This window comes from Elephas maximus, chromosome 20 (genome assembly GCF_024166365.1).
Source record: "Elephas maximus indicus isolate mEleMax1 chromosome 20, mEleMax1 primary haplotype, whole genome shotgun sequence".
NCBI lineage: Eukaryota > Metazoa > Chordata > Mammalia > Proboscidea > Elephantidae > Elephas > Elephas maximus.
The window spans coordinates 75,721,098-75,737,540 of NC_064838.1; the positions used below are offsets into that span (position 1 = coordinate 75,721,098).

The following is a 16,443-nucleotide window of genomic DNA, read 5'->3' on the forward strand; positions in this document are numbered from 1 at the left end:
TAAACATTTTCTTGGGTGGTCTCATACAGTATTCATCCTTTTTTGATTGACTAATTTCACTAAGCATAATGTGCTCCAGATTCATCCATGTTGTGAGATGTTTTGAGGATTTATCATTGTTCTTTATTATTATGTAGAATTCTAATATGTGTGTGTACCATAATTTGTTTATCCATTCATCTGCCAATGGGCACATAGGTTGCTTCCATTTTTTTCTGTTACAAATAATGCTGCAATGAACATGAGTGTGCATATGTCTATTCTTGTGACAGTTCTTATTTCTCTAGGATATATTCCTCGGAATGGGCTTACTAGATTGTATGGTATTTTATTTCTAGCATTTCAAGGAGGCACCATATTTTACATTCCCCCCCAGTAATGCATAAGAGATCCAATCTCCCCACAACCTATCCAACTTTTGTTATTTTCTGTTTTTATTTTTATTAGTTCCAGTAATGTCAGGGTGACATAATTTCTCATTGTAGTTTTCATCTGCATTTCTCTAATGGCTAATGAATGATGAAGAAGAGTTGAACAGACAATTTCAAAGGCCAGCTTGAGAAGACAAAGTAAAGTATTATGAAATGTACAAAGACCTAGAGATAGAAAAACAAAAGGGAAGAACAGGCTCATCACTTTTCAAGCTGAAAGAACTAAGGAAAAATTTAAGACTTCAGTTGCAATATTTAAGAATTCTATGGAGAAAATATTAAATGATTCAGGAAGCATCAAAAGAAATGGAAGCAATATACAAAGTCACTGTATCAAAAAGAATTTGTCAACATTCAACCATTTCAGGAGGTAGCATATGATCGGGAATCAATGGTACTAAAGGAAGAGATCCAAGTTGCACTGAAGGCATTGGTTAAAAACGAGGCTCCAGGAATTGACAGAATACCAGATGAGATGTTTCAACAAATTGATACACTGCTGGAAATGCTCACTTGTTTATGCCAAGAAATTTGGAAGACAGCTATCTGGCCAACCAACTAGAAGAGATCCATATTTGTGCTCATTTAAAAGAGAGGTGATCCAACACAATGCAGAAATTATCAAAGAATATCATTAATATCACCCAGAAGTAAAATTTTGTTGAAGATTATTCAAAAGCAGTTACTGCAGTCCACTGACTGGGAACTTCCAGAAATTCAAGCAGGATTCTGAAGATGGGGAACAAAGGATATTGCTGATGACAGATGAATCTTGGTTGAATGTAGAGAACACCAGAAAGATGTTTACTGTGTTTATTGTCTATGCCAAAGTGTCCATACAAATTATGGGTAAAGTTAAGGAGAATGGGAAATTCAGAATGCTTAATTGTGCTCATGTGGAATATATATAGAGAGAGCAAGAGGCAGTCTTCTGGATATATCGGATATATCATAACCCAAAATTTTTTTTTCCCTGTCTGAGTGTTCTCATTTTACTCCTTTGGTGAAGTCTTTTGATGAGCATATTTGTTTAATTTTTAGAAGATCCCAGTTATCTAACTCATTTTCTGGTGTGTGAGCATTGTTAGTTACTGTTTGCATTGTATTTATGCCATATAATAGGGTCCCTAGCATTCCCCTATTTTTTTCTTCCATCATCTTTATCATTTAACTTTTTATATTTATGTCTGTGATACATTTTGAGTTAATTTTTGTGTATGGTGTGCAGTATGGGTCCCGTTTCATTTTTTTACAAATGGACATCCAGATTTGCCAGCACTATGTTTTGAAAAGACTTTTTCTCATTTAATGGACCCTAGTCCTTTCTCAAAGATCAGCCAACAATTGGTGGATTGATTTACTTCTGCTTTCTTGATTGTGTTCCAATAGTTTATGTGTTTGTCATTTCTCAAAGATCAGCCAACAATTGGTGGATTGATTTACTTCTGCTTTCTTGATTGTGTTCCAATAGTTTATGTGTTTGTCATTTTACCAGCACAAGGCTGTTTTCACTACCATGGCTATAGAGTAAGTTCTGATATCAGGTAGTGTGAGGTCTTCCTACTTTGTTCTTTTTCTTCAATAATGCCTTTTTTGTCCAGGCCTCTTTCTTTTCCATTTAAAGTGATTTGTTTATCCATCTTGTTAAAGAATGCTGTTTGTATTTGGGTTTGGATTGCATTGTATCTGTAGATCTCTTTGGCAACATTGACATTTTCCAATGTTGACTCCTCCTATTCATCAGCATGGTATGTTTTTTCCATTTATGTTGGTCTCTTTTGGCTTCTTGCTATAGTGTTTTGTATTTTTCTTTGTATAGGACTTCGTCCCTGGTTAGATTTATTCCTAAGTATTTTATCTTTTTAGGGGCTATTATAAATGGTATTGTTTTCCTGAATTCCTTTACAAAGCTGTTTTTGTTGGTGTATACAAATCCAAATGATTTTTGTAGGTCGATCTTGTATCCCACTTCTCTACTAAACCTTTGTATTAGTTCCAATAATTTGTGTGTGTGTGTATGTGCAATATTTGGGGTTTTCTATGTGTAGAATCATATCATCTGTAAACAGGGATAGTTTTATTTCTCCCTTTCCAATTTGAGTGCCCTTATTTCTATTACCTTGTCGCCCGAGGCTACTTCCAGGAATATGTTAAATAAGAGTACCAATAAAGCAGATCATTGTCTGGATCCCATTCTCAGGGTGAATGCTTTCAGCCTCTCCCTATTGAGAATGACATTGGTTGTTGGTTTTGTACATTTTTGTTGTTAGGTGCCATCTAGTTGGCTTAAATTCATAGGGATCCTATGTACAATAGAAAGAAACATTGCCCGATCCTGCACGGTCCTCATAATCATTGTTATGCTTAAGCCCATAGTTACAGCCACTGTGTCAATCCATCCCATTGAGGGTCTTCTTCTTTTTCACTGACCCTCTACTTTACCAAGCATGATGTCCTCCAGGGAACAATCCTTCCCAATAATATGTTCAAATTATGTGAGATATAATCTCGCTGTCTTTGCTTCTAAGAGCATTCTGGTTGTACTCTTTCCAAGACAGATTTGTTCGTTCTTCTGGCAGTCCACAGTATATTCAACGTTCTTCGCCAACACCAACTTCAAAAGTGTCAGTTCTTGCTCAGACTTCCTTATTCATTGTCCAGCTTTCTCATGCATACATGGAGATTGAAAACACCATGACTTGGGTCAGGCACTCCTTAGTCTTCAAGGTGACATCTTTCCTTTTCAACACTTTGAAGAGGTCTTTAGCACCAGATTTGCCCAATGCAATGTTTTTTTTTTTTTTTCTTGACTGCTGCTTCCATAGGTGTTAATTGTGCATCCAAGTAAAATGAATTCCTTGACAACTTCAATCTTTTCTCCATTTATCATGACATTGCTCATTGGTCCAGTTGTGAGGATTTTTGTTTTCTTTATGTTGAGGTGCAACGCATACTGAAGGCTGTGGTCTTTGATCTTCATTAGTAAGTACTGCAAGTCCTTTTCACTTTCAGCAAGCAAGGTTGTGTCATATGCATAACTCAGGTTGTTAAGGAGTCTTCCTCCAATCCTGATGCCCCGTTCGTCTTCATATAGTCCAGCTTCTTGGATTATTTGCCTGGCGTACAGATTGAATAGGTATTGTGAAAGAATACAACCCTGACGCACACCTTTCCTGACTTTAAACCAGTCCGTATCCCCTTGTTCTGTCCGAACAACTGCCTCTTGATCTACGTAAAGGCTCCTCAGGAGCACAATTAAGTGTTCTGGAATTCACATTCTTCACAGTGTTATCCATAGTTTGTTATGATCCACACAGTCGAATGCCTTTGCATAGTCAATAAAACAGGTAAACATCTTTCTGGTATTCTCTACTTTCAGCCAGGATCCATCTGTCATCAGCAATGATATCCCTGGTTCCACGTCCTCTTCTGAAACTGGCCTGAATTTCTGGCAGTTCCTTGCTGATATACCGCTACAGCCGTTTTTGAATGATCTTCAGCAAAATGTTGCTTGCGTGTGATATTAATGATATTGTTCTGTAATTTCCACATTCAGTTGGGTCACCTTTCTTGGGAATAGGCATAAATATGGATCTCTTCCAGTCAGTTGGCCAGGAAGCTGTCTTCCATATTTCTTGGCATAGACGAGAAGCACTTCCAGCACATTGCATTGGGTAAATCTGCTGCAAAGGAACTCTTTAGAGTGTTGAAGAGCAAAGATGTCACCTCGAAGACTAAAGTGTGCTTGACCCAAGCCATGGTATTTTCAATTGCATCATGTGCATGTGAAAGCTGGACAGTGAATAAGGAAGACCAAAGAAGAATTGACACCTTTGAATTGTGGTGCTCATGAAGAATATTGAATATACCATGGACTGCCAAAAGAATGAACAAATCTGTGTTAGAAGAAGTACAGCCAGAATGCTCCTTGGAGGCAAGGATGGTGATAAAATACTGCCTCTTAAACACTTTGGACATGTTGTCAGGAGAGATCAGTCTCTGGAGACGGACATCATGCTTGGCAGAGTACAGGATCAGCGGAAAAGAGGAAGACCCTCAATGAGGTGGACTGACACAGTGGCTGCAACGATGAGCTCAAGCATAAATGAGTGTAAGTATGGCTCAGGGCCAGGCGGCATTTTGTTTTGTTGTGCCTAGGGTCATTATGAGCCGGGACCGACTGGACGGCACCTAACAACAACAGCAATGTTTCTAGAAATTTGTCCATTTCTCCTAGGTTCTCAAGTTTGTCGGACCACAGTTTTTCTTAATATTTTTTTACCCATAAACCCGTTGCCGTCAAGTCAATTCCGACTCATAGCGACCCTATAGGACTGAGTAGAACTGTCTCATAGAGTTTCTGAGGAGTGCCTGGTAGATTTGAACTGCCGACCTTTTGGTTAGCAGACGTAGTACTTAACCAGTACACCACTAGGGTTTCAGAGTATTTTGTTAGGATCCTTCTTATTTCTATTAGGTCTGTTGTGTTTTCCTCCATCTCACCTTATTGGATTATTTGGTTCCTCTCTTCTTTTTTTTTTTTTTTGTCAGTTAGACCAATGGTTTGCCTGGATAGTTTCCGCCAAGTAATCAAAGCTTAGTCTTATTGTTTCCCCTTTGTACATGACTTTTCGTTTGTCTTGAGGTTTTTTTTTTTTTTTTTATCTTTGATTTTAGCAAGTGCGATTATGATATCTTGGTGATTTTCTCTTGGGTTCTATCCTATGTGGAATTCACTGTGCATCTTAGATGATCAGCTTTCCTTCTTTCATGGAATTTTGGAGGTTTTCTCCCAGCATATCTTTTAAATCCTCTCTGTGTTTTTCATTTCTTCTCCTGTTCTAGGACTCTGATGACATGCACATTTTTGCTATTGTTTGTGTCCCACATAAGTCTTAGATTTTCTTCGTTCGTGTCTCTGATTTTTTGTCAAAGTGGTATCCTTGAATTTGTCTTTAATTTTGCCTTTCCTTGTTTCAAATTTGCTCCTAATACCTGCTATTGAGTTGTCCTTTTCTGAAATTTTATTTATATTTTACATGTCTATTTGCTGTTTTTGTATGATTTCTATTAGTTCATTTATTTTCACTTTTTTCTTCTATTATTTTCCTTATTTCTTTTACTGCCTTTTTGGTGTTTCACTGTTTTTTTTTTCATGATTTTGTATATTTATTTCCTTGTTTTTGTTTGTGTTTTCCTTGATATCTTTCCTTATGTCTTGGAGAGCCATAAATACTAGACTTTTGAATTATCAGGTAGTTCCATTGCCTTTTCTTCTACCAGAAGGCCATCTGATTTTTTATTTTGGTCACTTGCTAGAGCCATCTTGTCCTGGTTTTTTGTATATTTATATGGATATTGTCTGCTGTCTCTGAGACATTAATGTATTATTTTCTTTATTTATTGATAGTATATTCTCTTGTTTCATCCTGCTTTTTGTTTTCTTTTGATATGTCAGTGTGGGCAACCTGGGCATCCTTTGCTGCTTGCTCACTTGTCTGCACGGTAGGTCTCACTGCCTTGTCCGGATGGGCAGGGCAGCAGCAGGCAGGGTGAACCCTCATTGCTGTATGCTGGCTTGGCGAGGTGGCTGAAGGTGGACTGGGGGGGCACTGCCTGCCTTCTGATGTTGGTCCAGTGGTGTGAAATGTTCACAGCCCCTTGCCAGAGGGGAGGAAGAGCCAGACAGGTTCACTTTCCACCATTCAGCAGCTTGTCCAGTGGCAGGAAGGGCAGGGCAGTGTGGATCCACTGTGGGGGTGGGTCTAAGAGTGTTGGATACTCTAGCCACAGCAGGTTGCCAGGGGCCAGAGGGGAGTGGGGGAGTTGGTGTATGTGGCAGAAGTGTGAGGGTTGAGAAAGCATGTTTTTCTGGTTACAAGGTGCTCTGCCCCCTGTTGGGAACTCTGTGAAGTTGTCATCCTGTACTCCATGTCTGTGGTCATTGCTGGCTCTGCTTCAAGATGGTGATGTTGTGCCATGTTAGTGGGCAGGGGACATCCTCTCCATATGTCTTCTCCTTCTCTGTTTCCTTTCAATTTTGTCTTCCATTCAGTATTCAGTCTAGTTTTTTATCCTTTCATTTAATGGTTAGATTTCTAGGATTGGTATTTGTATCTGTTTTATCTTGTTTTTCAGGTCTTTGCTGCAGAGAGATGGCATGGTGCCTCTGTCTAGGGTGCCATGTTGGCTGGGTCACATGATTAATTTTTTAATGTGGTTATCAGTTGTTTAAATACCACTTCCTTATAATTCTTTCTCTTCCCTATTGAATGGAATGGAAACTTTCTTGAAAACATGTTAGCATATATGTGTGGTTCTATTTCCAGAATCTGTGTTCTATTTTAACTATTTACCTAATCTTTCACCAGCAACACAGAGTATTAGTTACATTTGTTATGTAGTAAATCCTAAAACCATGTAGTATTATCCTACCACTTTTATTTTCAAGGTTATTTTAGTTGTAGAATCTTTTCATTTTAATACACATTTTAGAATCACTACTATTCCAGTCATGCACTGATGCATAACCAACTATCCTAAAACTTAGTGGCTTAAAAAAAACACATATTTTGGTATAATAACTTATTTTTGAGGTTAGAAATTTAGGCAGAACTTAACTAGGCAATTTTTCTCCACATGACATAGAGTTAGTTCATTCTCTGATATTCTGCTAAGGGCTGGACTCACGGTGGGTTCAAGGTGACTTTATTCATATGAATGGTGCCCTGGTAGAGATAGATCTGTTGGGCTCCACTGCCTCTCCATGTAGAGATTTGAAGATACGTTCTCTCCAGTGAGCTTGTTAGACTTCTAAAATGGCAGCTTAGGGTTCTCAGAGGGAGAAGGCAAAAGCTGCCAGGGTAGGTAAGTGCTATTCCCACAATTGGCTCAATATTACTTCTGTCATATTTTATTGGTCAGAGCAACCATAGACATGTCCGGATTGAAAATCTTGAAGAAATTGGCTCTATGTCTTTGAGTTGTGGTAACGTAACATGGGTAAAAACATGGCAAGGAAGATGTTGTGTCCACCTTTAGAAACACATTTTGTTCCACTTTGCCTCTGGTCACGATAATACACATACTAAACGTGCAAGGTACACACATCCTTTTCACCAACATCTTATCCCACTGTGACATCAGCTTGACATGCAGGACTTCAACTTCTAAATCCGTAAGTACTGTAGATGAGGCTCTTTGAGTGCTGTTTGTTATGTACAGCTTCTCAACTATTGGTTCTCTGTACTTAAAGATATGAGAGCTGGAGACATTTTGTCTTTCCCACACACCCAACATAAAAACGATGGCAAGATAACTAAAATAGGCACTACTTTTCAAAAGAGTGTCAAGCAGAAGGTTATGATGCTTCCTGTAGTCAGTTGATTTACATCAATTTGTATCAAATTTTAAATAAGTTTATTCCTATAATAATTTCTACTTTTTCATATTAGTTTTTTTTTAAATACATAGCTGTATTTGAATTACTAAATAATAGTTAAGAAATTTTGTCTTTATGTGATGCGTTTTTTAAAAATCTTGTAATGCTTTTGTTTCACCTGTGCTCAAGGGTTCTTTTTCCCCCCCAAGGGTTACACTGGATGTATAAAATGAGTTTCAAAGTGTTTTAATTTCCTCCTGTACCCAAAGTATTTGTGTAAGATTAGTAATATTTCTTCCCTAAATGCTAAATGGAATTCATTGATAAAGGTATATGTGAATGGATTCTATTTTTTAGGGGGAATATCCTATTTAAAGAATCAGTTCATTTAACTGGTATGATGCTATGCAAATATTTAATTTTGTGCGTGTGTGTTAAGAAAGTTGTGTTTTTCAAAAGATTTGGTCCAAGTCTTAGTTATCTGCTGCTGCTACAGCAAAAATATCACAAGTGGATGACTTTAACAAAAATAAATTAATTTTCTCACAGTAGAGTAGAAGTCCAAATTTAGGGTGCCAGATCCAGAGGAACACTTTTTCTCTCTGTCAGCTCTGGGGGAAGGTCCTTGTTGACAATTTCCCTGGTTGAGGAGCTTCTGAGCACATGGATCCATGGTCCAAAGGATGTGCTATGCTCTTGGTGCTTCTTTCTTTTTGGTATTATATCCCCATGCCTCTCTGTTTGCTTCTCTCTGTTATATTGCAAAACAAATTGACTTAAGACACAACCTAACCTTATAGACTGAGTCCTGCCTCATTAACATAACTGCTACTAATCCCTCCTCATTAACATCGTAGAGATAGGATTTACAACACATAGGAAAATCACATCAGATGACAAAATGGTGGACAGTCACACAGTACTGGGAATCATGGCCTAGCCAAGCTGACACAACTTTTTGGGAGACACAGTTCAATTCATGACAGGCCACTTCTTGTCAGTTGGCAAAATTATTGGCATAAATTTGTTTATAATATCCTTTTAGAATCTACAAAATCTGCCTAGATGACCCTTTTTTCACTACCAATTCTGATTGTTTTTTCTCATATAGTTTTTTTAATTCATTTTGCTAAGGGTTTATCTGGTTTTTTACTCTCATCAAAGAACTCTTAGATTTGTATATTTTATTTTTGAATTAATTTCTGAGTCCATGATTTCTGTTTTATATTTACTGTTTTCATTGTACAATATTCTCTGGGTTTATTTTGCTTTTTCCTTTCTGATTTTTTGAGATGGAAGCCAGTTCATTTCCTTTAATCTTTCTTATTTTCTAATACTTCGTTTTAAAGTTATACATTTCTTCTAAGTACTATCTTATCTGTATCCAATAAATTTTACTGTTTTGTTTTTATTATCTTATGGTTCAAAATATTTCTTATTTCCATTGTGATTTCTTCTTGATCAAAGCTTATTTAGAACCATTTTGTTTAATTTGTAAATAATTGAGGAGTGTTTAGTTCTTTTTCTTTCAATTTTTCTAGTTGAATGTTATTATTATCAGACATATTTCTGTATGATACAAGTCCTTTGAAATGTATTGCAACTTATTTGTGTTCTAGGATATTGTCTATTTTGGTGACTGTTCCATGTGCACTTTGAGATAAGTAGAATAGGCACAGATTTTCTTTTCCTTCTCGTACCACCGTCCTATATTTGTCTTATGGCTTAATATAAACTTTAGATTCAGATGGTAATTACCCAGCATTTTATTCTGCAGAGTGTAATTTCTCCTGTTAGTGTAATTACAGGTATTTGTGTTTCTAAGTTTTATAATCAGATTTAATGTTAAGAGATGATTATATACATATTTTATTTCAGTATAAGTTGTAGTGAATATATTTCCTATTAATTCCAAAATGAAATTTGTATGTATAATTATAATCCAATCTAAAAATATTTATTTCTATAATGTTCTTCAGAAAGAAATATAGGACATTGTTAATTTTATCACACTCTTATGAGCATTGGCTAATGGAATTGTATGAAATGTTTAAAAAATTTAAGCTAGGTGTTTTTGGTGGTAACTAGACCCACTCATGTAATGTTTCACCATTAGCCATTAGGATTTATTAGACAGGGAATTATCCAAGAATTGTTACAATGTATATAACAAATTTCATTGCTGTCAAAACTGAGGAACATTAGGGAGAACTGGAATATGCTGTAGAATCCTTCAGGAGACATTCTAAAATGTAATCAAGATGGTTTTGGACTGTAGTAACAAAGATTTAAAAAAACTGTGACATTAACAAGGTAGAGCTTTGATTTTTTTGTCTTATAAGAGAAGTATAAGATAGGTTGACTGAAGTTGGCCCCAAAATCTTATGGACACTGATTTCTTGTGCTCAGCAATTATTAGCTCTTGTTATTTAATGTTATTTCATTAAAAAAAGAATTTTTTGGTGAAAGTATACAGAGCCAAGATACACTAGTGCAACACTTTCTCCACGTACATTTGAATGAAAGTGTGCAACCATTCTCCATAGTTATTGTTGTCCACATTATTCCACAACAATTATGTTAAACTGACTGCTGCCTAAGTTTCCCATCCAATGGTTTGAGTTGCTGGTTATAAATTAGGTATCACATAGATAATTCTTTAAAAGAGTACAACACTCAAAGCAGAGGTAATTTACTGATTAAAATAATCTCTTTTTTGGTTCAAAGAAGACTTCAGGGAATATTTTTGGTTTAAGATTTAAAGATTATCTCAGGGCAAAATTCTTGTGTTTTATATCAGTAGTGAAAACTGAAATTAAGAAAAAAAAATCCCCTTTACAGTAGCATCTGTCATGGATTGAATTGTGACCCCCAAAAATATTGTCAACTTACCTGGGCCATGAGTCTCAGTACTGTGTGATTGTCCACCATTTTATGTGATTTCCCTGTGTGTTATAAATCTTATCATTATGATGTAATAAGATGGATTAATGGCAGTTATATTGATGAGATCTATAAGATGACGTAGTATCTTAAACCAATCTTTTCTGAGATATAAATGAGAGACAAGAAGAGAGACAGACAGACATCATACTGCCAAGAAAGCAGTGCCAGGAGCAGAGCACATCCTTTGGACCCAGAATTCCTGCGCTAAGATGCTCCCAGACAAAGGGAACACTGATGCATCACAAGGACCTTCCTCCAGAGCTGACAGAGACAGAAAGCCTTCCCTTGGAGCCGGTGCCCTAAATTTGAACTTCTAGCCTATTGGACTGTGAGATAAGAAAATTCTTTTTGTTAAAGTCATCCACTTGTTGTATTTCTGTTATAGCAGCACTAGATGAGCAAGACAGCATCTAAAGGAATAAAATTCCTAGGAATAATTTTAGCCAAGGAAGTGAAAGACTCATACACAGAAAGCTGATAAACAGTACTAAAAGAAATTAAAGATGACCTAAATACATGGAAGGACATTTAATTTTCATGGATTGGAAGACTCAATATTGTCAAGATATCAATATTACCCAAAGAAATTTTTAAATTCAAGGAAATCTCCCTCATAATTCCAACAGCCTTCTTTACAGAAATGGAAAAATCAATCTTCAAATAATATGAAATTGCTGAGGGCCCCAAATAGCCTAAGCCATCTTGAAAAACAGACCAGAGCAGAAGAACTCAGACCTCAGATATCATTGACTTCCATTCTTATGATATGATCATGGTCACAGGGTGGCTTTTGAAGCTTTGGACAATTTATCTGAGATCTAGAAAAGCATCAAGGGCGAAGGGCAAAAGGGAGTTTGGCTTTCAGTTAAATCATCTCATTTCCTGCATGTCTCAATTAATTACATAACTAGTATCTTATAGACCATCAGCCTTAATTTTCAAAGGTTGCTGGGAAATGTAATTTTTAAATTTTGGGACTTTTGATTTCCCTGTAAATATAAGGTCTAATACTTAGGCGAAGCGGGAAGAAAATACAATGAAGGCAACCAGAGTTCTATAATTTCAACTATACTTCCTTCTCTTTAAGCATATTTCCAAGTGATGGAATTTCCTCCCCCTGCAAGAACACAGTTTCTCGGCACTTTGTGTAGAAGGAAACAGTTGGTAATATTTTCCTCAGAAAGGGCTGTATGATAAGGACTTAGAATGCATAGATTTTCAAGCCATTCCTTCAAATTTTATATGTATGTATATATTTCTTGTTCATCACCGATATTACCAATTTGACTGTTTTAAATCCCTTCTGGGACAAACTCAAGACTCTTACCGCATGCGTGATGTATTAGTTTCCTAGGGCTACCATAACAAAATTCTACAAAGTGGGTTGTTTCAATCAAGAGAAATTCATTGTCTCAGAGTTTCTGGAGGCTGAGGCCCAACATTAGGGTGTCAGCTGTGTTGATTCCTTCTGAGGCTTTGAAGGAGATCTGTTCTACTCATATCTCCTAACATCTAGTAGCTCCAGGAATTCATGGATTGCTACTGCAGCATCACATGTAATCCTTCATCTCTCTCTCTGTCTCTGGGAATCTTCTCTTTTGTAAGAACACCAGTGGGACCCACTCCACTGGAGTATACCCTCATGTTAACCTTACTGATAACATCTTCATAGACCCTGTTTATAGAGTCACATTCACAAGCATAGCATTCAGGCTCCAACATATCTTTGTGGGCAACACAATTCAATCCATAGTAGGGGAGAACCCTGCTTTATATGCATTTGAATCAAGTTTTAAATGACTTTTTTCTGAAATCAACTTTCTTGGTGTTCTTGGAGTGACTCTACCAAGGTATAACTTAAACTTACATGCCCAACAGTGTTGCCTATTTTGAAGATCATGATTTAAACAAGAGAGTTTTTACATATTCAAACTCTTCCCAACATGGACTCTTTCCTTTGGGTGAGTTGACCCTGGATTATACATTTGTTATTTTCCTCCTCTAAGGACCTTGTCCTGTCAGTCCTGTTCCATGTGGGTGACTATTCTGTAGCATCTCTGGAGATGCAGAACCTACTCTCAGAATTGTGATTAAGGTCCCAATGAGTTTAATTATAGAAAAGTCACACATTGAGATGCACCAATTCAATGACTCAACAGTATTCATTATAGTTCAAAATGCAAATAAGTGTCCAAAGACTGTTACCCTTACCACAGAGAGTACTTGTTTATATGAGTAGTTACAGGACTGGGTTTTTCAGGAATTGAAATGATGGACTCAAAGCATAACAAAATATGAACATGAAATTATTTTTCATCCTTCAGGCAAACCATAGCTCAACTATGCTGTATGAAGTCAGGCTGGTATAAAGGACTGAGAATCAAAATCAGGTAACAAGCTATTTCACTTCTAAACCACCCACTGCAAAATATTTCTCTAAACAATTCACATTTCTCTTTCCCACAAAGTTTACTTTTTATTTTTAACCTCATACTGCTTATTTAACATTTGTTTGTTTTAGGATGAATTATGCCAGCAATGGTGTTTTTGGCTCTCTTTGTTTATAATCAATATTCAGACTCCTTTTTGTTAGAGGACATTTTACATTTGTAATAAAAATCTCATCTATTGAAAAGGTACCAATTTTCTGAAGGACTAAGATGAGACAGACTTCCGGAAGCATAGAAAGAACTGGCCACAGAGAAACATTTCCAGGTCTGGTGCTGGTGCGTGTACTATCTTACTGTGAGTGTCCACAGAGATGGCATCAGTGTATGAATCTGTTATCTTTTAGGACAAGGGAGAAGGCACCACAATCCAGAACTTGAACTGAATGACTGTTTCATTATGCAGGTAACCCAGGGAGTGTTTTTATACGTGAGTCTTCAGAAGGGTTTATATTATGTAAGGATACATCGGTAGTATGATTTGCAAAGTCAAGCTCTTTTAAAAAAGTTCTCCTAAGTGACTCTGATAATCAGCCATGTTAGAAATTCTTTGTGATTGATAAAATATGTGGAGATTGACTTAATTCTATGATGCTTTTTTGGGAATATTTCAAAGTACAAAGATTTAGAGTGCATTCACCTTCTCTAACATCAGTATTCTTAGAAACAAATTTCAAGGGTAAAAATCTGTGGGATATTCTAATGTACAGAGACTTAATAAGTGTCCTGTAGGATCAATGGAAGTGCTCTGTAAGCATTGTTTGTTAGTCTGTTAATAATTAGAGAATGATGTAAATCTGTAAACCTTGAATGAGTGACCTTCAAGGACCTAAGATAATGCTTATAAAAGCAGGTTATTACTTCAATTCATAGGAGTGATAGGTTGGGTAAGAAAAGGACTGGTAGGGATCATTAGGTTTAGCGAGGGGAAGGTGCTTTCATAAAGAGCATAGAATTGAGTTGCTTGCTTGAAAAGGTTGAGTCGAAGGATAAGTTATTTAAACAACAATGATACTATACTGTGTAAATACAGAGAGGAAAATTGTTAATGTAGGAATTGGAGGAGACAACTACAAGAGGAACAGGGGCAAAGAGGATGGGATCTAGTGCACACACAGAGGGTCTGGCCACAGAAACAGAAAATCCATGTATTGTGAAGAGGAGGTCCAGCAGAATTATGACGTCAGGTATTGAAGTAAATGTCAATAGAGGTATCAAGAATAACTGGATATCATTAATAGAATTATTTTAAGAGGTCGCAGTATTGAGTAATATTGATGATATTTATGATAGTTTTTTGGGGGGGGTATGTTTGTGTGTGCATGCACACGGTCTTCTTTTTTCCTTGGAATCTCTCATCTTTTTCATTCCTGAATATTCATCACCAGCAAAAAGTTACCTGTTTCCAAGAAAAAAATGTATCTTTCCATGTTTTTCTCATATTCGTACATTTACTTTTTTGTAATAGTATATGTAGTGTTGTGCTTATGTCTTTATTGTGCAACTGTATCTTATCAGTACCAATTTTTGAAATTTTGAAATATGTCCTTTGGGGATGTAAGCTATTAGTTAAAAAGATTTTGCCATTCCTAGAATGTAGAAAATAATCTCATTTATTAATATGAAAGTGAATATTAAGCAAATCTTCCTTTATTTTTACTTTAAAACTTTCTATTTATAATTTTTTATATGTAATACTAATCATAAAAAAAATCATACATATATATATACATACAATTTTATTTCTCCCAGATGGCAAGTTAATGTGGTTACCCCATTTATTTCATAATCTGCTCTTTTCCTGTGTGTTTCTAATTACTTGTTTGGCTCTCAGCATTCGATAAGTTCACTGAGGTTATGGACCATGTTTGATCAGCCATGTATTCTTAGAATATTGTAGAGTGCTGAAACATAATAAATCATAATGTCAACTTGTTTAATGATTAAATGAATTATCTGGAGACTTCAAAATGTCACTAGTCATGATATTTACAGGTAACTTTTTTCTGAACTCTGAAATAAGGAAACACAGGAGATCATATGGAGCAAAGGAACAATGTGACTGAGTTTGTTCTCTTGGGGCTCACCCAGAGTCTTCAGCGTCAGAAAATATTATTTGTTGCATTTTTGCTGATCTACATTGTGACAATTGTGGGTAACTTACTTATTGTCTTGACTATGGTGATCAGCCCTACCCTGGATGCCCCTATGTACTTCTTTCTTGGCTACTTATCATTTATGGATGCTGTTTATTCAACTACGGTTACCCCAAATATGATTACAAACTTACTCTATGAGAAGAAAACCATTTCTTTCCAAGCTTGCATGACTCAGCTTTTTTTAGGACACTTATTTGGTGGTGCTGAGATTTTACCTCTGGTGGTCATGGCTTATGACTGCTACGTGGCTATCTGCAAACCCCTGCATTATACGACCATCATGAACCAAAGGGTACGTGCTCTGCTGCTGGTGGTGGCTTATTTTGGAGGTTTTGTGCATGCTGTTGCTCATCTTCTCTTTGTTTACAACCTTCCCTTCTGTGGCCCCAATGTCATTGACCACATCTTCTGTGACATGTACCCTTTATTGAAACTTGCCTGCACTGACACCTATGTCATTGGTTTCACTGTGATTGCCAATGATGGCACAATAAGTGTGGTCATCTTTATGCTGTTACTCTTCTCCTATGGAGTCATTCTTCGCTCCCTGAAGAACCTTAGTAAGGAAGGGAGGCACAAAGCTTTATCTACCTGTGGTTCCCACATCACTGTGGTAGTCCTGTTTTTTGTCCCTTGTATTTTCTTGTATGTGAGACCTCCTTTCACCCTACCTGTTGATAAATTTTTGGCTGTGTTTTACACTGTTTTCACCCCTATGTTGAACCCCTTAGTCTATACTTTGAGAAATGCAGAGATGAAAAATGCAATGAAGAAGCTTTGGACCAGAAGAAGAATATGAAGCGAAAGGCAAATGTATCACCTACTTTCAATAAAGAATTGTTCCTTCCAGGAAAACAAAACAATACAAAACAAAACAACAACACAACAAAAATTCAAATCCATTGCCATTGAATTGATTCTAGAAAACTGTGTGTAATTTTTTAATTTAGGTAAATAATTCCTCACATTAAATAATTCATGCATGATGAAAAATATTTATTTGGATATTTCCAATGATACATTTTATTCAAAATATATTCACAAGATTTTCATTTCATAGGAAAATGCTTGTTCTTTTT

The 16,443-nt window shown here is 36.3% G+C and overlaps 1 protein-coding gene across 1 annotated transcript; it reads left to right on the top strand.

The window, feature by feature from the left end:
• Window positions 1-15,245: 15,245 nt before the first annotated feature.
• Window positions 15,246-16,163, top strand: LOC126063678 (olfactory receptor 4A47-like). The gene has a single exon (XM_049862096.1). It carries the CDS (start codon window positions 15,246-15,248, stop codon window positions 16,161-16,163), a length of 918 nt encoding a protein of 305 aa, XP_049718053.1.
• The last annotated feature ends 280 nt before the right edge of the window (window positions 16,164-16,443 follow it).